Source organism: Mytilus edulis, chromosome 5, assembly GCF_963676685.1.
Source record: "Mytilus edulis chromosome 5, xbMytEdul2.2, whole genome shotgun sequence".
NCBI classification, from domain to species: domain Eukaryota; kingdom Metazoa; phylum Mollusca; class Bivalvia; order Mytilida; family Mytilidae; genus Mytilus; species Mytilus edulis.
The window spans coordinates 7,675,975-7,699,782 of record NC_092348.1 but is presented as its reverse complement, the minus strand read 5'-3'; the positions used below and the strand labels follow the sequence as shown (position 1 = coordinate 7,699,782).

The window sequence follows — 23,808 nt, the reverse complement described above, 5'->3', positions numbered from 1 at the left end:
CTGCAGAGCAGAACAACAATTGAAGGGAACATATTTTGATAGGGACAAACTACAAAACAACATTTTATATAATTTTTTTATTATTATTTGCATTATTTTTAAAAATGAATTCCTCAGAAATAATGATTTCTGAATTTGCTACTGCAATCCAGTTTTGTTCAGAACACAAGTGAAAAGTCAACATAAAAATGATATAACAAATTAAACAATACTTATAATCAACATATTGTAATTAATCAAAATATGGTATACATTTAACTAGTAATTGCACATGGGAGAAATTAAAGACCAGAAAATATTCACTGCTTTTCTGACCTCATTCATATATATCTTATTTATACATTAAATAAATATCATTATCCATAAAAATGTAAAAACCTTTAAAAACATCCAATGAATAATATGGTATGAAAATATTCTGGTATATTGTAGTGTTTCTATTTTCGTGTCATATTGCTTTTGCTTTTAATTGCATCAAAAATCGTTTCATTTATTTTAGGATATTATAAAAAATGTAATGCATGACTAGGTTTTATCCGACTCGAGTGGAATTTTTAAATAACCATTGAGGCATGTTACATTTTTGTCATGAACACCCCAAAAATATGGCGGCAATGATGCATATATATCCAACATGATACAAATATCATGTTAAGTAAAAAAACAATGAAAAATTATGATCAACATTTTTTCACAACAGATCAAACTATTGGCCTGTATTGTGGAGAAATAAACTTCATACTGAAAAGTATGCTATCCACATCAACAAAGCTCAATCCTGTGGAATGACTGGAAGAACTCTGTAGTCAAAAGTATGTAATCAACAGCATTAATATACAACCAAAAGGTTCAGACAGGTACAATTTTCAAAGGGTCATAATGATGTCAATTCATATGCAAACTTGATTTTCGACTAACCATTATACATTATATATCTATAACCTTATAATCAAAACCAGCTCAATATCTACACCCATTACAAAGAAAAAAGGGGGTTTGGTTAAAAATCACAGGAAGCTACAATATAAAATTGTTTTTAAAGAAATTTGTAATATGAATGAATTACTATTCAAGTTGTTTTGGGGAAGACAATTGGAAAGCACTGATATGGTTACAGATTTGTAAGTCTGGCAATGATTGAGCTATATAGGGGGAGGTTTGAATCAAGTTACAAAATTAAAATTATGGTAAAACTGAACAAATTAAAATTAATATTGTACTAAGGAAGACAATAGACAGCACTGATAAAATGGTAGACAATTGTGTATGGCAATGATTGGCAAAACAATGAGCAAACATTTCTCCATGAATTCATAACACATGCATTGTATATATTAACCTTGGAATAACTCACAGCGAGATAAAAACAAAGGTTTCTGTTACTTCAAGAAATTAACCTACAAGCAATAACCAATACAATATAAACATTAAGCTTCTTAGGCTAACTGCCAAAAATCATACAAAATGGAAATGTTGGGTATTTTTAATAATAAAACTGTAAATTCAGTAATTTTTGTTTTTTGGTTTTGCAAAAATGGCAACACAACAGGTATTTGAACAGCATAATTTGAATAAAGCCTTTCGTAAAATCATAATACTTGAATCTAACACTTTTGTCTGTTGTTGAACAGGAATAATTATAATGACAGCAAAAAACTGAATTTACAGTATTATCATAACTGATGAAATGGGAACATGTTTAATTTTATCAAAAACTATAATGGTCAATGAGGCAGTGTTTAAACCTATATGTAAAAATAGTAAACTTTAAGTACAATATGCCTTTTGCAGATAATATAAAGGGTAGATAGATATTATCAGGTGAAGTAAATTAGCAATTGATAGGAAAAGGAAAGGCAGTTTGTTTCAATGTTTATACTCTGTCATTATTTAGATCTGAATCTTTTTGAACTTCCTCTTTAATATATCTTGTTAACAACACAAACTATATTAAATGATTACAAACATCATCATCAGTGGAAGAAACTTAAGATATGCTCATTGAAATAAATTAGCACCATGACAGTGTGCACATCCCAAATACCAATTTAGAATAAATGTAACCATGGTTGACCTTAATAGGACATTGATCTATTCTTATGTATGACAATTTTTGGCTTGCTACTTGATTTGCTAAGTTCTGTCCTTGTTGTTAAATCTATCCAAGATCGTATGTGCTGAACAGTAAAAGTGGAAATAGAAAATGTCAAATTTGACCTTCTTTTTGTTATCAATAGAAAATTTGAAAAGCATTGGTTGAAAACTTCATAAATTAATTCACAATAGCTATTGGCTGCTGAAAGACCTTCGAAAAATCTAATTAAAATTTGTCATTTAACAGCAATCGCTCCTTTAAAAAAACTTATTAAAATAAACAGTAAGTAAATCTTGACATTGTCATTCCAAACATTTCTACTTTTGAATAATAATCTCTATTTATAAGATTAATTTGATAATAAAAATTGTTGCATTTTAACCTTTTGTTCTATCTTTAGCCATGTTAGCTAACAGGAATCATAATCAGACACACCTTTTATTTACTTACATACTCAAATAATGATTGTGGCCAAGTTTGGTTTGAATTGGTCCTGTGGTTTCCGAGAACATTTTTTTAGTTAGCAGATGAAGGATGATGCAAAAAGACAATAGACAACTAGTAAGGACATTGGCTCATACTAGGACCAGATGAGCTTAAAAGGGAAACAACATAATTATCAATACTAAACATTATCCTTGTATTGCTAATTTTAAATACAAAGGAAAGAGATATTTAATATTGATAGTGTGAACACTTTTTACTCTGTTTCAGTTGAGGTAGGTATAATAAACAGCACTGAAAATTAGGAAAATACAAAACACAAGCTTCCTCAACATTGAAAGCTAAAAAAATACAAAACACAAGCTTCCTCAACATTGAAAGCTAAAAAAATACAAAACACAAGCTTCCTCAACATTGAAAGCTAAAAAAAATACAAAACACAAGCTTCCTCAACATTGAAAGCTAAAAAAATACAAAACCACAAGTACACATGTATACACACATTTAACACTGAAAGCTAGGAAAATACAAATGCATGCTCATTTAATACTGAAAAATAGAAAAATATATTAATACAGGCTTTTTTAACCGGTAAAGCTAGGATAATACAAAATACAATTTACAACCATAGCTTACACTGAAATCTGGAGAAAATACAAAATACAAGCATCTTAAACAGTGGCATCCAAAGAAGAGCTGTGTAAACAATGACAGCTATGAATACATTATATATGAATATACAAAATACATGCTTCTTTAATACTAATATTGAAAGCTTAGAAATACAAAATACAAGCTTCTTTAATATTGAAAGCCAGGAAAATACAAAATACAAGCTTCTTAAAAACACTGAAAGCAGGGAAAAATACAAAAGTCAAGCTTTTTAAACACTGAAACCCTACATATTGATAAGACAGTAGAATTCCATTTCATAAAGTTATTAGAACTTGTATGTGTTTTGACCAACATTGAAATATAAACTCAAGTTTATGTTTGTCTTATATTTGCTACGGCATATCAAAAGGGGCCATAATTTTTTTTATTGAAGGAAAAATATATTTGATTTTCAATGAATTTGTTTACAAAATTATACTCTCCACCTGAGTAAATATCTATATAATGATATATATATTTAATGTATGACTGGCCATCTTCAAACTTAATGCATTGTATTAACAATGTAGAGCACAGTCTTTGAAGGTAAGCAGGCTACCAACATGGAAGTGTTCCTAAATATTTTTACATTAAAAAAACATTTTATAAATTAAATTATATATTTCATAATCACACAATTCAAACAGTATTTTAAATGAACACCAATTTGACTAATTTAACAATGAAGACATTATATTATTATCAAAACATACATAACATGCATTGCTCTGTTTTGTTATTGCACTCAGAACTTTTGGTGTAGTATTTCATATTTATTTGTAAAGTATATAATTTGTTCAAAGCTTCATTGTGTTCAGAATCCTAAAACAATATGAAAGATAACAATAAAATAGAAGTTAAGAGGTCAATTTTGTTCTCCATTGATTAATGTGCTTTCTTGGCCAAAACACTGGAAAACTCAAAATATCTAAACCAAGTTAAGACCCTGGTATTATAGATGTAATATCATCATTAAAGTAAATTTCAGATCTGTAATCAATTACACTTAACATGACATTTAGCATATATTCTTTTAAAATAAAAGATCTGTAAAAAAACATAATATTTATAGATCATTGATTATTTTAATACATTTTTGTAACAAGAGAGTGTATCTCAGATACAACCTCTTTGTACATGTACTACTAAATTTGCCTCGATGTGACAAATAACACCAGCTTGAAATAAAAAAAAAAATTAAGAGCCAAAATGTTATAATAAAATAGTGAACTTGAATTTTATAACTCTTTTATCTAATTTATTGTGATTTATTCTAGAACTTTAAAATTTCTTAAAAAAATAAAATGCTGTGTACATGTATCACAACAATTACAAAGTGTGCATTTAATTTAAATTTTAACTTCACTAAACAGACTACATGTAACAGTGCCATTTTATAAGGCAATAACTATAACATAAATATCAACAATTTATATCACAATTTTTAAACAATAAATTAGTGAAAGACAATATTTAACAACAATGCCATGGTTTTTCACTCAGGAACAGTCCTATGTGAGTATGTCACTGGTTTCCTGTGAACCCTTCGCATCAAAGAACAGTCATACTTCATTGATTATCCAAGAACACTCATTATTTTACTGACACATATATCAGATGCTAATCTGGCCTCCTTACTGACCATTGAAAAGTTTAGAAATCCATGAGGTAAATCATCAATAAGGTGAAGGTCAACTTTCTTATTGAGATCTCTCAGCTTTTTAGCAAATGAAACAGAATCATCCAAAAGAGGATCCAAATGGCAGGCCTAAAATTAGAATAATAGTGCAATTAATAATATGACATCATTAGGTATACAAGTAAGTGTGGAAATTTCAAATACACAATTCAATATTAACATGATTAAGAAAATACAAAAAAAATTGAAACAGTTGGACATCATTTGTAAAATATGTTAATCTGTCTCAAAATTCTGTTTCAAGTTTTATTTAACCAAATTTTCAATTTTTGATGTTTCAGCCATTAATCAGAAGTGTGTTGCACGTGTATGTCTATGACATGCATGATAATTGTATAAACATATGTGAACATGATTTTTTAGTTTATTGATCAATCATTGAACACAACTTGTGAATTAGATGGCAGCTTACTCCTGAACCAGGCTGTTTACATTGGATGTGAGTCAATGGAAAGAAAATACTTCTCCTTTAATTTTATTTCCTATGTATCCTACTTGCAAAACATCATAGTGTTTCAAAAATTTGTACTATGAAATAAACTTACGACAAGATAAACAGGAGGCAAATCTTTCAACAACTCCTCTGACGCTAACAATGGAGACATGTATGGATTCTTCACAATAGGTAGATGACGAAATGCTGTCAAAGGACTATGTTGAATGTGATGTTTGGCAGCTCTCAGGGGCACAAAGTTCAATGTTCCAGTACAATTTGTAACAAAACTGGAATCTGAATCACCTTGGACACCACAATCAAATGTTTTTGACCGAGATGTCATGCTCTGACGGGGAGGAACAGATTGACACACTTCCTTTGGTAAATCAACAGATGCTTGTTTTGAAATCCCTTTGCTGACTCTAGCTAACTTTTTATGTTTGTTACTCTGACCAGAAACACTATCTGACTGACCAATCATATCCTTTGAGAGAGTTTGTTCATTAAAAGCACCATCTTCCATAGGACTCATTACAACATTATCCTGTGATAGCTCATTAACAGAACCATTTTCTACAGAGTTCGTTCCAATTTTTAGTTCTGACAGTTCCATTACAGCACCATTTTGTTCAGAATCATTGACATTTACATTCTGGGAAGTACTATGATCAGCACCTTCTGAATCAAAATCTTCTACTGAAAACTGTGAGTCCGTTGAATCAGGAGTTCCTATAGCTTCTTTTGAAACAGTCAAAACTTCAAAACTTTCTTCACTTTTTACATCCTCTTTTTCAGTAGTTTCGTCATTTATTGGAGGTATCGGTACCTGTCCATTGTCAATTTCAACTTCTTCAAAACATGATTCCGTTCCACTGTTGCTTTCCATTTCAGAACTAGATGTCAAAGTATCCATTGCAGAGTTACGTAATGAGCTTGATGCTGAAGTATCTGTTGGAGAGTTATCCCCCTTTGTAGATTTTTCACAATCTTCAAACGAGTGGTCACTCTTCTTGTATTCTACTATAACCCATTTGTCATCTTTTGGTGAAAAACATGTGGACACCCCAGCATATGCTGTAAACAAATGAAATCAATGACAATTTAGTCACAAAGTATTCATTATTTTTTAAGATTACTGCCACAGGTTACAATGGTAACAAAAGTATCATGCCATGGCTTGTCAATTTATCTCCTATTGCAATCATGTAGGTTGCTTAATGAATTTAGTTCTTTGACTTAATATCTCAAATAAAAACAAGAAATGCAACTGATGCCATGCTAAGCATACACCAACTCATAATTCAAAATGTAAGAAAACAGGAAGTAGGCATCTAAATTGAGATTCAAATATTTCCGGAAAAAGCTTGTTTTGTTTTCATAAAAACATAATGATATGCCACAACATGCAAACAACAAAACACCATCTTTAATTCAAACTCATTTCTCCATTCATCTGTTGTTATTTTAAGTATTGTTCTGGAATAGGTTTCACTAAAAATCTTACAACTTAGATAAGTCATAAGTCTTGAACAAATCAGTATACTTACGATCAATCTTAGTCGTAATTTTTTTTGTGAAACTGACTCCTGTTACTTGACTGTAGCAAATATCAATATTGAGAAAAACTTGTCTTATACATGTATCTTTTTTTTCACATCTTTGTTTACTGTTTTTATCAAATAGTCTGTTTCTATGTACTTTGGCTTTTGTTAGTGTTTCTGTTGTTCTGTTGTTTTCCTTTTATAGTTGATGTGTTTCCCTCGTTTTAGTTTGTATTCACTTAATCAAGTTATGACTATTGAACAGGGGTATACTTCTGTTGCCTTTATTTAACTAATTAACTTTATACAGGAAAGTTAGCAGTGACTGTTAAACATAACTCTTGTCATAAATCTATATATTGTAAAAAGCAGAAATTTTCGTTGAGAATTTAATTTCATTTATTTTGTGAAAAGAATATATCGACGAAATTAAAAACCCCAGGAAAATTTAACCTACATATAATATCACTTGCATTAACTGGAAACTACAAAATTAAATCCCCATGAAATCTTAAATACAGACAAAACCACTAAACTTTAACCCCATGAAAATTAATGGTTCTACAGTCTATTAAGAGCTGTGTTATTCTCAATATAATTGCTTATAAAAGACCTTACATTTATAATTGTTTAATGAAATATAAGTCTGAAGCTAGTGCATTGTAAACCTTCATTCTCGTCATCCTGTGTGTTATTATTTACCTGCTAAACACCTAGTAAGTATCCCCATAGGAAGTAAGGGATCCATTAATCCCATCATCCTTGATGGTGAAGGTGTATATCTGACCATGAATGGTGTATAAGCTGCCATGATTCCATCTGGTACCCTGATCTGGAAGGATGCGGCTCTGATTGCTGTGGCCATCATCAGGTTACCACCAGCACTATCTCCAGCAAAACATATCCTCTCACCTGTCCAGCCTAAAATGTTATAAAGGTACTTGCATGTAAGATGAATCACGTCTTTAAATGTAACCAACCATTAAACATCAATAATACTAAAAATAGAAGGAGTTGACCAATAAATGAAAGAATACTGAGACTTTTTTTTTGAAAACTTGACGTCAGCAGTTTAATACTTGAGAACTCAATATCATTCAAAAATCTTATTCTAATGGCAGATAATATTTTTTTAAAGATATTTTTCCAGATGAAATATTTAGAATATTATGTGTCAGTTCTGAAATAAAGCTGATATATATATAATTAGAAAATGTAATATATGTACCTAGAAGCTCTGAATTCTCCAGTGCCCAAGCATATGCATAGAAACATTCTTCTAAAGCTCTAGGGAAAGGGTACTCAGGAGCCAATGAATAGTCAATAGATAATATAGGTACATCCAAATCCTTGGCCCATTGTCTCAAATATACCTACAAAACAATAGATAATATAGGTACATCCAAATCTTTGGCCCATTGTCTCAAATATACCTACAAAACAATAGATAATATAGGTACATCCAAATCTTTGGCCCATTGTCTCAAATATACCTACAAAACAATAGATAATATAGGTACATCCAAATCCTTGGCCCATTGCCTCAAATATACCTACAAAACAATAGATAATATAGGTACATCCAAATCTTTGGCCCATTGTCTCAAATATACCTACAAAACAATAGATAATATAGGTACATCCAAATCCTTGGCCCATTGTCTCAAATATACCTAAAAAACAATAGATAATATAGGTACATCCAAATCCTTGGCCCATTGCCTCAAATATACCTACAAAACAATAGATAATATAGGTACATCCAAATCCTTGGCCCATTGTCTCAAATATACCTACAACACAATAGATAATATAGGTACATCCAAATCCTTGGCCCATTGCCTCAAATATACCTACAAAACAATAGATAATATAGGTACATCCAAATCCTTGGCCCATTGTCTCAAATATACCTACAAAACAATAGATAATATAGGTACATCCAAATCCTTGGCCCATTGCCTCAAATATACCTACAAAACAATAGATAATATAGGTACATCCAAATCCTTGGCCCATTGTCTCAAATATACCTACAAAACAATAGATAATATAGGTACATCCAAATCCTTGGCCCATTGTCTCAAATATACCTACAAAACAATAGATAATATAGGTACATCCAAATCCTTGGCCCATTGTCTCAAATATACCTACAAAACAATAGATAATATAGGTACATCCAAATCCTTGGCCCATTGTCTCAAATATACCTACAAAACAATAGATAATATAGGTACATCCAAATCCTTGGCCCATTGCCTCAAATATACCTACAAAACAATAGATAATATAGGTACATCCAAATCCTTGGCCCATTGTCTCAAACATACCTACAAAACAATAGATAATATAGGTACATCCAAATCCTTGGCCCATTGCCTCAAATATACCTACAAAACAATCAACGAATCACATATTGCAGAACAGTTATTGTAAGTCCTTCATATTTACCTACATAAAATATAAATAGTGAATGATTTAACTGTTTCAGTAATTGATTTATTATTTATGAATTCTTAAAAAAGACTGCCATAGACCAGCCTGTTTAGTCTGTCTTCAGTTCAACATTTGTATTAGATGTTAGATATCTAAATATTTTGGCCTCTAGCATCACTGAAGACATTATTTGTTGACCTGCTCATCTGTTGCATTAAATTGGTACTGTTTATGTTATCAATAGCAGTTGTAATGGGTACTTAAAGTGACATGTAATAACTATCCTGTTAGATTTCTGTTGACTGACTTCAGGGTCAGTATCAAGCATTATTCAGGGTCATGATTGCATCATAAACTGCACAAAACAGAGATGCTTATTAAAGAAGTGGTGTAATTTATTATGAACTGATAACTTTTCTTAGGACGGCCTCATAAACTGCATAAAACAAAGATGCTAAAATTTATCCTGGACTGGTTAATTTCTTATTTAGGATGTTTTTATTTTGCCCAAGTTCTATACCTCATGTGACCTTGAAGACTGTGCTACAAATCCTCCACCATGACAATGTAGAACTAATCCTGAAGATTTGGGGTTTGGTTTCTTCTTCATCTTTGTATGTGGAACTTTCTGTTAAAAAAAAGTATGTTTAAACATTGACACTCTATAGCTAAATAAAGCAACAACAACGGTTAAATTTTGCTTAAGGGGGCTCGCGGGTCTAAATCATTTTTTTTATTTAATATAGGATTTCGCTATATTTTTCTATAAATGAACTTTATCTTATACCTTATTGAAAAATGAAATAAAAAAATGGGGTCACCGTTCATTTACGCTCACAATCTGCCTTCTAAAAAAGCATACATTTTTGTTAATGTCCTTTTTTTCTGTTGAACTAATAGGAGAAATAGCGGTAATATCGAAATAAAAAAAGAACTAAATTACAGAAATCGCTTAAATTTTACAGTTATTTAGTTAATGTACAGCTTATTCAAAAACAACAGTAAACAAGAATGTGTCCTCAGTACACGAATGCCCCACTCGCACTATCATTTTCTATGTTCAGTGGACCGTGAAATTGGGGTAAAAGCTCTAATTTGGCATTAAAATTAGAAAGATCATATCATAGGGAACATTTGTACCAAGTTTGAAGTCGATTGGACTTCAACTTCATTAAAAACTACCGCGACCAAAAACTTTAACCTGAAGCGGGACAGACGGACGAACGAACGAAGGAATGGACGGACGGACGAACGGACGCACAGACCAGAAAACATAATGCCCCTCTACTATCGTAGGTGGGGCATAAAAATAAAGGTCACTGATGAGTTAAAAAAGATATTTCAATTTTAATGCCAAAAAATGGCATTTTTGCACCAAAGGGAGATAATTTGGAGCTTTTTCAATGATATCTACATTTTAAAAGTCACCTGGGGCCAACACGGAATGATTTTTTTGGAATGATTTTTGTACCATATGATAAAGTAACAACTACTGAAGGTAATTAATAAAATTTGTAATGAAAAATAAATGTTTAATTTTTTTCTGAAAATCTTATACCCTTAAACTCAAGATCATAATATGGATGTTAAAAAAAAAATTGGGATGATTGATGTAATAAAAAAGAAACAACAAATTAAATAAAATTAATGGAAACAGTGGCAGATGTTGGTGTTATGTTTCCTGACATGTCATTCTTTCAAATGATTTGAAAAGGGTCTCATTTGGATTTTCCTTGGCCCTGTGGAGGCATATGTTGCATTGTTGGTTTTATGCTTCCAAACTTTTACAATTTATTTTGACATGCCTGCTCTCCAGTGATTTAAGAAGGATCTAGTTGGGGTTTTTGTCTGGCCCTGAGTTAGCATATGTTGGTGTTATGTTTCCATACTGTTACAGTGAATACTAACCTGTCCTTCTCTCCAATGATTTGAGAACAGTCTCATTTTGATATTGCCTGGTCCTGTGTAGGCACATGGAGGTGTTATGACAACTGTTTCCACACTGTTGTGACAATTCATCTCAAATGGTCCTGGTTGAATTGTAATAACTTCATTTACATGAACTCTTGGACATGCAAGATGTGACAACTACAACGAAATGTTAAAATCTAATGAACAAACCAACCTTTATACATGTACAAATGTATTATGAAATGATTAAGTTAAAACAACAAATAATTAAGAATCTAATAAGTGATACACTCATTCAGTCAAAAAGCTTTACTGAAACAGTGTCTACCATCATGCATCCATGAACATCATTTGTAGGTGTAATACCACCATTGATTTTCCCCTATTAGTCTTTGTTAAATTTGCACTTTTTCAAAAAAATTTGAGAATTTATATTTGTTTCAAATAAAGGAATACTTGGCATGAGTAAAGTATAGAAATCCCAAATAAAAAAATAATGGTGTTTTGAAATACCCAAGTCCAAGACATATGTTTATGACACAGAAATGTTTTTACTGCAATAAAATGTAGGATTAATTACCTACATTTGTCTAATTCAAGGGAATATTTTTTTAGACCTACTTTCGTATACAACCGGATGTGACGTACCATGATTTGGTAGTATTACACTTCGTACATAACATAAATAACATAATTGATGGATTCTGAAGGTTACACTCAGAATATGTGAAATACTTGTACACATATTTTCTTTATAATAAGAAATATTTGTAATGATCTATTTCAATATTCTATCTAGACAAATGTTTGAAGAATTGACAAGTCTAGACTATATGGCCCTTTTGAAAAAATTGCTTTGCTACAACTGCGAAATGCTTCAAGCTTAGGGTAGAACGAAAATATGTGTTACATTAATAAATTCTTTGGTTTAAACAAGCTGATAATCCTACCTATTTTTCTCCTCTTTTTTTTAAAAATATTTAGTACATGAACTAACACAACTGCAAAACAATATATTACAAACCTGCATAAAATCTGACTCAGGTATGGACCAGAAAGCTTTACAGAAACTTATATCTGCTGTTCTAGTGACATCAACAACCTAAAACAGTTAGAAAACATTATGTTTAATTCTCCATAGGGTTTTTATGCTCACAATTATGTCATTCTTTAAACATGTACAATGCCAATTGGTGGCCTTTGGTTGTTATCTGTTCTTTGATCCGGTTGTTGTCTCTTTGGCATATTCCTAATTTCCATTCTCAACTTTATATTTCTTTTGCTTTCATTATCTTTTACCCTGGCATATCCAATCAATGAAAATATAAAAATCTTTCTAAGCAGCAAAATGAGTATCTGTGACTTAAATTACTTCCCTTGATGTCGGACTGTAGGAAGACATGGGCATGATCTCCTACAAAATGTATTATTCATACATGTACAAACAAATTCATAAACTATATTATTTTAATTTTCTAAAATGATTTCCCAACAGTCTTTGCAAGCATTGTATTACAATTGTACTTAGTATGTATGGCCTTTGTTAGTCTTGTATTATTTTAATTTTAGTTTCTTGTGTACAATTTGGAAATTAGTATGGCGTTCATTATCACTGGACTAGTATATATTTGTTTAGGGGCCAGCTGAAGGACGCCTCCGGGTGCAGGAATTTCTCGCTACATTGAAGACCTGTTGGTGACCCTCTGCTGTTGTTTTTTATTTGGTCGGGTTGTTGTCTCTTTGACACATTCCCCATTTCCATTCTCAATTTTATGATCTTTACCTATTCATTGAAAGTATGAATAAAAGTTGCATACATTCAAATATCGTTTAAATTTAGTCTACTGTATCAATATTAATGAAGTACACATGTTAACATTTGTAAATGCATGCATACGTGTACTTACTCTTTGTGCTCTTAGGTCTGGGTCTAAGAAGTATTTTCCACTATTGAACAAAGCTGTTGTCAGTTGTAACAAATGTGATTCATTTTGGTATCCATCACTAAATGATGCCATGGCAACACCAACTCCATGTAAAGGTTTTATCATTGACTCACAAAACTAAAAGTAAAAATGCTAATTTCATGAACTACATGTACTTTAATTAGGTTTTTTTAAATTTTTTATTGTATTTGTATGTGCAGCTACCTATGTTCAGTTTTGAAAGTGTGTCGCGCATGAGTTTACTATCAGTGTTGTTCGATCCCGAGTTCAATGTTCCAGCTAGGCAATTTTCAAAGGGTGTGGCTTCCAACCTTATACGAGTTGCTTTGATGTGATGTCAATGACAATGTCTTGACATCACTTATTTTTGTATGAATGATGTCAGAGGAGTGTGAAATTATCGGTTGATGAAAACTTTACATTTAGAAAAAATAATGTGATACATTTCTTTTGCTAGTGCCTCAAAAGCTTCCAATTAATTAAGTTTTGCCAAAATTGATTTTTATACATGTTATATTTCATTTTTCATGTTTTTTATAAATAAGAATTTTTTCAGTAGATTCTTTTTTTTACAATTTAGCAATACGTATATATATGTAGTCTCCTACATTGAGGCTACAAATGTAAAATAAAAATTTAGTCATATATTATTGTCTAAACCATGTTTGACATTAGAAAGTTCAAGCTAGTATATACTCCTGGTGTTTACTTATGAAGGAATTGTAACAAAACTAATAACATCCAGTGTTCTCCCTTTTTCACTAAGGTAAGGTGGGTGTTTTGAAAAAAACTCTTGCAACTGGGTGATTTTTTTTTTAAATTTTCAACAGGGTTGATTTTTTTTTACTGTGGGTTGGGGTCACAAAAAAAGAAGGATAAGTTTTGTATTCACATTTAATGGAATTGAACCATTCTTCTGCTATCACTGCTAGCCTTTCATTAAATGATTTGACAAATTAGTTTTGTGCATCTCGGATAGCAGATATCATGATGGCTTTTGCAGGACTCCCTCCTGCGAATGCATGGCCTATCGAACAAAGTTTCTGTCCTGTTCCTCGCTTTAGTGCTGTATTTTGGCACACAGAACAGTAATATCCTTCTGTGACGATTAGCCATTTAAAGTCCTTATCATAATTATCACCACCCCTCAAATGAGGGGTAACCTCTCAATGTAATGACTATCCCTTTTATGAGGGGTACATTTAAAGACATATAAATGAGCACATATTTATTTCTGGACTGATGGACATTAAAAATAATGGGACTCTCTTTAAGAAAAGATGTACCAAATAAAACGATTTTCCCCCTTTATAAGTTAAAAAAATCAAAGTTTTTCTTTTTCTTTTCTTCAACAGTAATATGACCCATTGCCTGAGGGACAGTCCCTCACTTAAGGGACATCCCTCATTTGGGGATTGTTCCCGACCTGTTTATCTTCGCGATCGCTTGTATGCCTTTTCTGTTGTTTTGATACTTTTTTTCAATTTCACCAATTTCAATACAACTATCCGTTTTAGTTGACTTATATGGCTTAGAATTTTCCTTATCACCATCATCTGACTTTCCATTCCCCCGATTAATAAAAGAAAACATTGAAATTTGACGATCTGCCATTTTTGTCAATGAAAACAAATCTGTGAGGCGCGATTAGTATTTAAATTTTTACGATGCGGACCCAGAAAAAATCCAGAATTTGAAAAAAAAGCCGACCACCTCCTAAAATGGAAAGGTGGTCGGCTTTGAAAAGAAGGTGGTCGGCACACCCGCTTAAATGCCGATGGAAAAGATTGACATCATTTCATAAAATAAAATGAAAAGAATTATTCTAACCCTAGGCTACTTCATTATAGTGATTCTACATTTTGAATAAAATCTTCATTAATTCAATGAACAGAATAAATTAATCCGTTAATAAAATTATTCATTTTGTCATAATCATTGAATTTAATCAACAATCAGCATGATCAGTAATGTAAATTTGATTATTCTACTAGTACTTAAGTTTATCAAGAAAGTGATAATACTTGGGAACAACACCCAATTGTCTTTATATATAGACAAACCCATATAGACGACTGACGTCTCTTCATATAGACATCTGAGTTGAGTTATTTGTATACTCAAAATCGGCTTCAAAACTTTCATCAGACACATACTTTTTGATCATTAATTTTGTCATGAGCCTAATTTTATACTAACATGACTAAACCTGTAGACGCTCAAAGTTTTCTTATTGACGGTCCGAGTTGTCTCTAGGCTGACTAGTTTGCACCTATTGATTCAAAATGAATTATCATTAACTAGATATCATTGAGATGGGAGCCATCTCTGTGGGCCCCGCTGTCAATAACGTGGGGTAAATAAGTTGTATGGATAATCTGATATGAAGCATTATTTGAAGTTATTACATAGTCTCATGTGTGATTTTGATCTAAGATTTTAAGTTAAAACTGATAAATATTCTCATCTTACTTTCATAGTATAATAGTGATATGACTGCATGATGTGAACTCATTGTTTACTACTCTAAGGTGACTTCTGGATATATGGATTGATGTTTGAACAATATGTTTAAAGGTGCTGCCCAATTGATATTTGTCACATATTTTTAGAATTATGCCTTCAATATATTATGACCCACCAAGTATAAAGTATGAAATATTAATGGTTCTCGAGAGGTAGAGCGGACACAATTTGTTAAGAACAACGAACAGATGGACAGACCGACAGACTGATCTTAGACCTAGGATGCATACATTATGACACATTCTCTTGTGTTGGTTAATATATATGTTAAGTTGAAAATGTTTGTCAGGTATAAAGTATGAAATAATAACAGCTGTCCTCTCAAAATATAATGTGGATCAAATTTGTTAGCGATGGACAGACCAACAGACAGACAGACCTTTGACCTAGGAAGTGGTACATATATCATGACACACCCTCTGGTGTTGGTTAAAATAGATGTCAAGTATAATATTTGAAATCATAACGGTTTTCAAGATATAGAGCGGACACAATCTTCACCACAGGACACAGGGTTGTCAACTGAAACCAAAGTTTTTTTGACGTTGACCTTTGACCTAGGAAGTTGTACATACATCATGACACGCCCTCTGGTGGTGGTTAAAATGTATGACAAGTATATACTTTGAAATCATAACGATTATCTAGATATGGAGCGGACACGATCTTCACCACAGGACACAGGATTGTCAACTCGAAACCAAAGTTTTTGACCTTGACCTTTGACCTAGGAAGTTGTACATACATCATGACACACCCTCTGGTGGTTGTTAAAATGGATGTCAAGTATAAACTTTGAAATCATAATGGTTATCTAGATATGGAGCGGTCACGATCTTCACCACAGGACACAGGGTTGTCAACTGAAACCAAAGTTTTTGACCTTGACCTTTGACCTAGGAAGTTGTACATACAACATGACACACCCTCTGGTGTTGGTTAATAATCATGTTAAGTATTAAGTATGAAATCATAACGGTTCTCTAGATATGGAGCGGACACGGAAGTGTTACGGACGGACGGACGGACGGACAGACGGACGGACGGACAGACTGATCACTATAGGGCGACCCGCCGTCGGCGGGGCCCTAATTAATGTCCTTTCAGAAAAGCTTATTACTTGAACAGGCACTCTGACAAATGGACAAGCATCAAATTTAAACTTTTAGAGAAACATAAAATATTTTTATACCTGAAAACCTAGACATCTTCCATAGAAACAGTCCTGACTTAATCGTTCTACATCCTTCAATAAATTTTCAGCAACTTCATTATCAAGATAGGCTTCATTAGCAAAAAGACATCCTTGATCACAGAAAGGAATAAGCTTATTGGCATAATGTAAACTAGCTCTAAGTTGTCCCAAAACTGAAACATAAGCTTCAAGTTCCTTTGAATAGTGGTGGCCACGGAAGAACAGGGAAGTTCTATTATTTGAAATGTGTCGAGATAACTGTAAAAGATGAAGGCAACATTTGTGAACAACTTTGATCAAACTTCGGTAACCGTTGGCATGAATATCTGGGGATAAATCATAATCAGCCAAACGAGGGGTGATTTCTTCTATGGAGGGTTGAATCCCCCTATCCAGATGTTCATGCATGAGACTAAAAGATTTGTGAAATAATGACGTTGATGTCGTGGTTCCATTCTGATAATATTCAATGTTGTTAATAGCATGAGCTCGAAGATCTCTTAGAAGCGTTGAAAACATTGTTTATCCTTAAAACAACAGGTCACGAGTCCAAAGTTCAGATTTGTTTTGACAGGTTGTTGACAAATTCGTCCATGATTCAGCACAGCAGCAAATGACCAGGAAAACAAAAATAAACAATTTTATTCAAAACTTTATAAATAGTAAGAAATTAATATGTTTTGTGATAATACATAAACGATTAATACTATTTTATTCTGTACAAATTTAAATACCTTTCTAAACATACGTAGGAACCAATCAAAAGGCAGTTTATCATTCATCAAAGAAGGAGAGAGAGAAAAACACAGCTGATTGTGGAAAAAGAAACAGACTTTGACAGCTCTGAACTATCAAGTCTGCTTTAAAACAAGCATAGCTTCAACCATACAGATACAGTCTTACATGTCAGTGACAAACAACATAATTAATAATTGCCAAGTTTTATCGTCGTAAATAGACATTTTTTTTCACAAAATTGTTTTGTTGACAACTTTCAATAATTTTCAGTCATCCTTGATCATGCTGACCCAACAAAGTTTATCACACTTGTAAATAATGTACAGGAAAACATCTTTAGATCCCTTCCCTTCACTATAAATTAGATTAAGTTAAAGTATGATATGCATTATTATTTGATTCTTTTTTACTTCACTTTAGTTCAGAAATTTTATAGGAGTTATCTTCTTCTTTAGGTTTCTAGCGATCCTTCAATTATTGAAGATTATTCGTCGGGCGTCGACTATAAAATTTATAATTTACACTTTAGCAACAAGAATCAAAAATAACAAAATCAAAAAATCAACATAACGTATTTACATTTGAAAAAATGAATTGTGATAAAACTATATACATTTGATAACAGAATAGACGTATTTACACTTGTATGCAAATTTGTCCGCCATTACGTAAAATCACACAGGTTCCCGTAAACTTTGACATCATAATTTAAAATATTTGACGTCACAATTTAAAAGTGATTGTTGCTTGACGTCAAAAGGTGATTCAGAGTAAATCTAAGGTCATTCGGAGGCAAGATTCAGCTAAATACCCAAAGTGTAAATACGTTTATAGTTAGGGATAGAATATGGGGATGAGAGCAGATTCTGAGATCATACTCTTGAATCCCTGTACTGTACTGCATGATACTATTTGTTGTGGCAGATGATTCCAATTTATAACAGTTCGTGGATAAAATGAATATTTATAACTGTCTTTGGATGTTTGTATTTTCCTAAATGAGTGTGGTTTGCTATGTCTGGTTCTATTGTCTAGTGGGATCAAAAGGTTATGTGTAGGGACTGCAACAATTTCATGTATAATTTTGTAAAAGAAAACAAGTCTGTATCGTAAACGCCTAATTTCGAGTTGGTACCACCTATTTAGGTCTGTCATCATTTCAGTAACTGAGCTGGTGTTATGGAAGCGGTTGCATGAGAAGCGTGCTGCTCTTCTTTGAACTTTTTCGATTTGTGAAATTTGCTGTTTTTGATGTGGGTCCCAAATTGTTGAGCAGTACTCTAATTTTGGTCGGACAAGAGCTTTATATGCGTGAGCTTTAACTTTCGGTGATGCTATTTTTAGGTTTCTACGAATAAATCCAAGGGACTGGTTTGCTTTTGATGTCATGTTATCGGGAGCGTAGCTATAATCCGACACCCTGAAATTCCGACAGTCCAGTAGTACGACAGTCCGATAGTCCGACAGTCCGATAGTCCAACAATCCGATGGTCCGACACGAAGCCGTGCTGCTGCAAAGGATGATTGTCTTCTTAAAAGCATATTAGCATACTGCTGAAACACGAGCAGTGTTTAAAATTAAAAAAGTGGAATGCATCGAAATTAGAAATAAATTAAATCAGTTCTTGAGGGAGGGCAATAGGGGGTCCGTTAACATGTTAACAACACCTTGATTTTGGCAAAAACAGTTAACAAAAAATGCAGAAATGCTGATAACGGTTAACAAAGTGGGTTGAAAACAGTTAACAGCTTAAATTGATCTCAGATAACAGTTAACAACACATTGAAAAGGGCCATAACAAGTTAACACAAAAAGGTATTGCCCCCCCCCCCCCCCCCCCCCCCTTCTTGTTTGAACAATTAATATAAGATTCCTTATATCATCATGTCGATGTTGATAACGAGAATGTCTGTTTACATACATTTTTTACATGCGCAAGCGCATGCATGTAAACAGGAGCACATACATTGTATATTGTTAAATATACTGTTCCAAGATGTAACGTATAATCTGGTTGAATGTGATATGTCACAAGTATTAGATGTATGCTTTTATATCTGAGGGGTTTTGCCCCGAAGATATGAAACGACTACTTCGGATAGAATAACATAGAAGTATCAATAATTTTTTTTCTTTTCTTTTGTTTTCTAAAACGAGCAATTAGTTTTGATAAAATAGAAATAGTGTCATTATCTCAAATTTCAGTCAAGATGCAAAACCACTTTCAGAACGGTTTCATAGTTAATGATTTGGTATGAAATCTTAACTTAAATTGCGTCTATTTATAATACCTTATCATTGCTCTAGCTTGTAGGGCAATATAAACCGCTGTACTATCTAGTATTTTTTTGGTTTACTGATTGCCAAAACCTGAACTCTTTGCTGATAAAGGATAACACTTATATATGTCGAGTTTTGGTTAATATATTAATTGGGCAGTAATAGTATTGCTATAAATATGTTTATCATTGTTTCATAATAAACTAAAGTAAACGTATAGGGTGCAAACGGACTTTTGGTAAGAACGTGTAGGGTGTGAACATGAAAGGGGCGAATTTGAATGAGAGCGATCATGTTTTAAGGTGAACGGATTCCGTTCATTTCCGATTCGTATGGGATTATTGCGGTCCTGTACTAGACGTCATACCGACTGATTTGTTAATTTTTTGTGTGAAAAAATATACCAATTTACAAACGTTCCATGTCTATATAGGCATACTTTTCAGAGACAAGTGACCGTGCGTCGGACTATCGGGCTGTCGGATTATAGGACTGTCGGACTATCGGGCTGTAGGATTATAGGACTATCGGACTGTCGGATTATGGGACTGTCTGATTATAGGTCTGACCCCCATGTTATCGATATGTTTGTCCCATTTTAAATTTGATTGAAGAGTTAGGCCTAAATATTTTGTAGAGTCGACTTTTTCTAGAGAGTGATTATGTAATTTATAAGTGAAGTTTAAAGGTTTCCGTTTTTGAGTTACACTGAGAACCCCCTTCATGGACATGCTTTGGAATCTGTGACACTTTAACTTTTGACATTATACATGTACATGTTCAGTATAATAATTTGTTTTGCTTCATGGCCATGATGGCGACAGGCATTTCACCTAAGATGCCAAAATGGTACCCAAACATCTGGCATGGGTACGTGACATATAGCATGTCCAGTCATAGTCCAAATAATTATGACGTCTTAAAAGGCTATTATTTTTTTTTTTTCTTTGACGGTCAAAGTAAGGCGTCAAAGAAAAAAAATATAATAGCCTTTCAAGACGTCATAATTATTTGGACTAGTCCAGTCATGGCTTTTGAGCAAAAAGGGAAGGGGGAGCTTGTGCACAGGGACAGGAAAATCTAATTGTATTTCATTTAGAAACGAAAAAAAAGGTTTCAAATCACTTTGCTTTTTTTTAACAAATTAAACCTAATGTCTTTAGTCTTATAGTGGCTTTAAAGCACACATCATACATCTGATTAGTTCCAGCAAATTTGAGGGACAACTCACTGGATTCAATAAACAGCTTGGAAGTTAGACGAACCGCTAATAAACGTCTATTATCTCAGACTTATAGGTCATAAATAATACATTTGGACGTCATGTACCCCCCACCCCCTGTTTTAAATTATAATTGATTGATTGGTGCTTGCTTTATGCCACATGAGCGCGAAAAATTATAACAAATATATGTGCTCCTAAAATAGGACTAACATACAAATTTGAATACTAAATTGTATAAGGATGTTAACTTGAGGGTAAAAAATTTCTTTCAACATAGGATAAGAAGTACAAATGTATATCACAAATTAATTTTGATAATCATACTTTCATTAATGCACTGACACATTTATACATGTATGTTTAACTTCTTTAACGCACTGCCATTAGCTAATATTACTTTAATACTTGTCCATGTATATCTATGTTTTACAGGATGTGAAATAAAAGTAAAGTCATCTAAAGAAGAAAACATGGCTGAAGTAGAAAATGAAATTACAGAACCCAGGAATAAAGACAAGATATCCCTTAATGAGTCTGGGATTGGTCAAAATAAAGATAGGATATCCCTTAATGAGTCTGGAATTGGTCAAGACACAAGTATCATACACACTCCCGGGAAAGCATACCTGACTAATGACGAGTCTGGCATAGGAAGAGATCTCTGTTGCAACAACAGTTTATGTGATGGGATTGGAGGATCGACAAATTGTTCTAATGATTACGATAAATCTATTTTGGGAGACAGTGCATGTGCAGATATGACTGAGCACAGTAAAAATGGTGTCTTAAAAGAAACAGATGATACTTATAAATGTACGATTGTCTGTGAAGATTCAAACAATGTTAAAACAATGTGTGATATAAAGCACAATGATGAAACCAATGAAATGACAGATAAATGTGAGGGGACAAACAATTTTACCAACAAAAGTATTGGAATAAAGAAAGACGACAGTGGTCTAGATTTGCATAGGTCCCCAGGGAGAGATGGCGTATCAGATCTGGATGTTAGTGAATCTCATAGTGAAAGTGGCGCCATGTCTACAAAAACAGACTCAGGTCTTGCATTAAGTTCAAAGTTGTCAGAAAACGAAGACTCTTCTAGAGAGTCATACAATGCCATAGTTGGACAAGGCATGGACATGGATGAAAGTGAGCCATCATGTGATGTAACGATGCCGTCAGGTGATGATGAAGATGTTAAAGAGACAGGCAATGAAAGTGGTAGTGAAAGTGAAGATGAAGATGATGAAGTCATTGTAAGAACAAAAAAAATTAAACGCAAGAGAAGAATGAACAGAGTGGATTCAAGTAGTGAAAACGAAAGTAGTGAAAATGAAAGTAGTGACAATTTGGATTTAGATTCAAGTGTTCATAGAAGTGAAGATGTTCTTGACTCTGATGACGATTCTGATGTGGAACAGAAAAAAAGTAGTGAGTCAGAATCGGAGGAAGAAGTGGCATTTGAAAATGAAAATCTGAAACAAACATTCAAAGCAATAAAAGATCTGCGGAACAGAGAATATGGATATTCAAAAAAGATTCCACCATCGCATTTCAGAGAGAAAGTTCAGGGAAGTGTAAACCTAGTGAAAAGATTTGAATTACAATGCAAACTTGAGTATCATGATGGATGTGTTAATGCATTACATTTCAATAGAATTGGTAAGTTATTGTGGGCCCACCATTTCCTTTTGTGGGAAACATTTGGTTGATTATAAAGGGAATCAATGAAGCATAACTGGAGCGGGCCCTTCCTTAGATCAGTCAGTGGGCCTCCCCTTACAAAAAGTTCTGTATCCGGTGTCACTGGGTAAAAGTAAATAATATGTTGTATACATGTACACAGGGTTTCCGCTGGCGGTCGCCATTTTCGCAATTTGCGAAAAAATAATAATTATGGCGATAAAAATTCGTCATTTGCGAAAGAATTTGGCGAAAGAAATATATTTAACGATTTATTTTCCTCCATCTTGTTTATTTACTTTTTTTCAAGTTTCTCGGACTTTAACCAATCAGGCAATACTCGGAATCCACTTTGACCTCATTAAGATTTGGACAGAAAATCAATAATCAGCTGATTGCATTTTATAGCTATCGACAACAAAGGAGTAATTAATAAAGGTGTTGATTGAATTGTTCGACAAAATGATATGGTTAAATGGCTTCTGCTAAATGCCACATAAAGAATTTATTTAAGACTTTGCGACGCACGTCTTTGAAGCAAACTTTTGATGTCTCCTCTCCTTTTAAAGATTATTTAGAAAACAAAACTTTAATTATCCTTTGACTTCAATATAGGTAATTGATTAGGGAGACTACCTTTAAGTCGGTTGAGGGACACACGTGTTTGAAGCAGTTTTACGTCTCAACTTTTTCATTAACGATGGTAAAGAAAAGAAAACTGTCGCTATGAAGAAAGGAGTAGGTCCAGTAAGACCCCTTTTTGGCCCCAAAATATAGCAGTTTTACAAAATTGTTAAAATGTAAACTTTTAGTTATTTATTGGACAGAAGAATGCTTCTGCTACATAAATATGGGCTGTTTTTGACAATACAATGCACATATATCGGGTACTAGCACCATTAAGTCATGCTAAATTACTGAAATCTTCACAATTCTAGCATTTTAGTTAAATTTTAGACAGTTTTCGTGTGAAACGAAAGTGGCCGCATTCG

The 23,808-nt window shown here is 32.8% G+C and overlaps 2 protein-coding genes across 2 annotated transcripts in view; one reads left to right on the top strand and one right to left on the bottom strand.

Annotated features, from left to right (window-relative positions):
* Window positions 1-62: 62 nt before the first annotated feature.
* On the bottom strand, window positions 63-17,494 carry LOC139525394 (hormone-sensitive lipase-like). Its single transcript, XM_071320710.1, has 9 exons — window positions 16,884-17,494; window positions 13,127-13,282; window positions 12,244-12,321; window positions 11,217-11,396; window positions 9,829-9,936; window positions 8,098-8,242; window positions 7,572-7,790; window positions 5,438-6,402; window positions 63-4,961 (listed from the first exon to the last, which is right to left on the bottom strand). The coding sequence occupies exons 1-9, from the start codon at window positions 17,403-17,405 to the stop codon at window positions 4,770-4,772; spliced, it is 2,565 nt and encodes an 854-aa protein (XP_071176811.1). The 5' UTR covers window positions 17,406-17,494; the 3' UTR covers window positions 63-4,769.
* The window catches only part of LOC139525395 (DDB1- and CUL4-associated factor 8-like), a 26,251-nt gene continuing 19,906 nt past the window's right edge, over window positions 17,464-23,808 (top strand). The window contains exons 1-2 of the mRNA XM_071320712.1: window positions 17,464-17,791; window positions 21,563-22,795. Coding sequence (XP_071176813.1) covers window positions 21,601-22,795 — 1,195 coding nt within the window. The 5' untranslated portion in view covers window positions 17,464-17,791; window positions 21,563-21,600. The remainder of the gene's footprint in view (window positions 17,792-21,562; window positions 22,796-23,808) is intronic.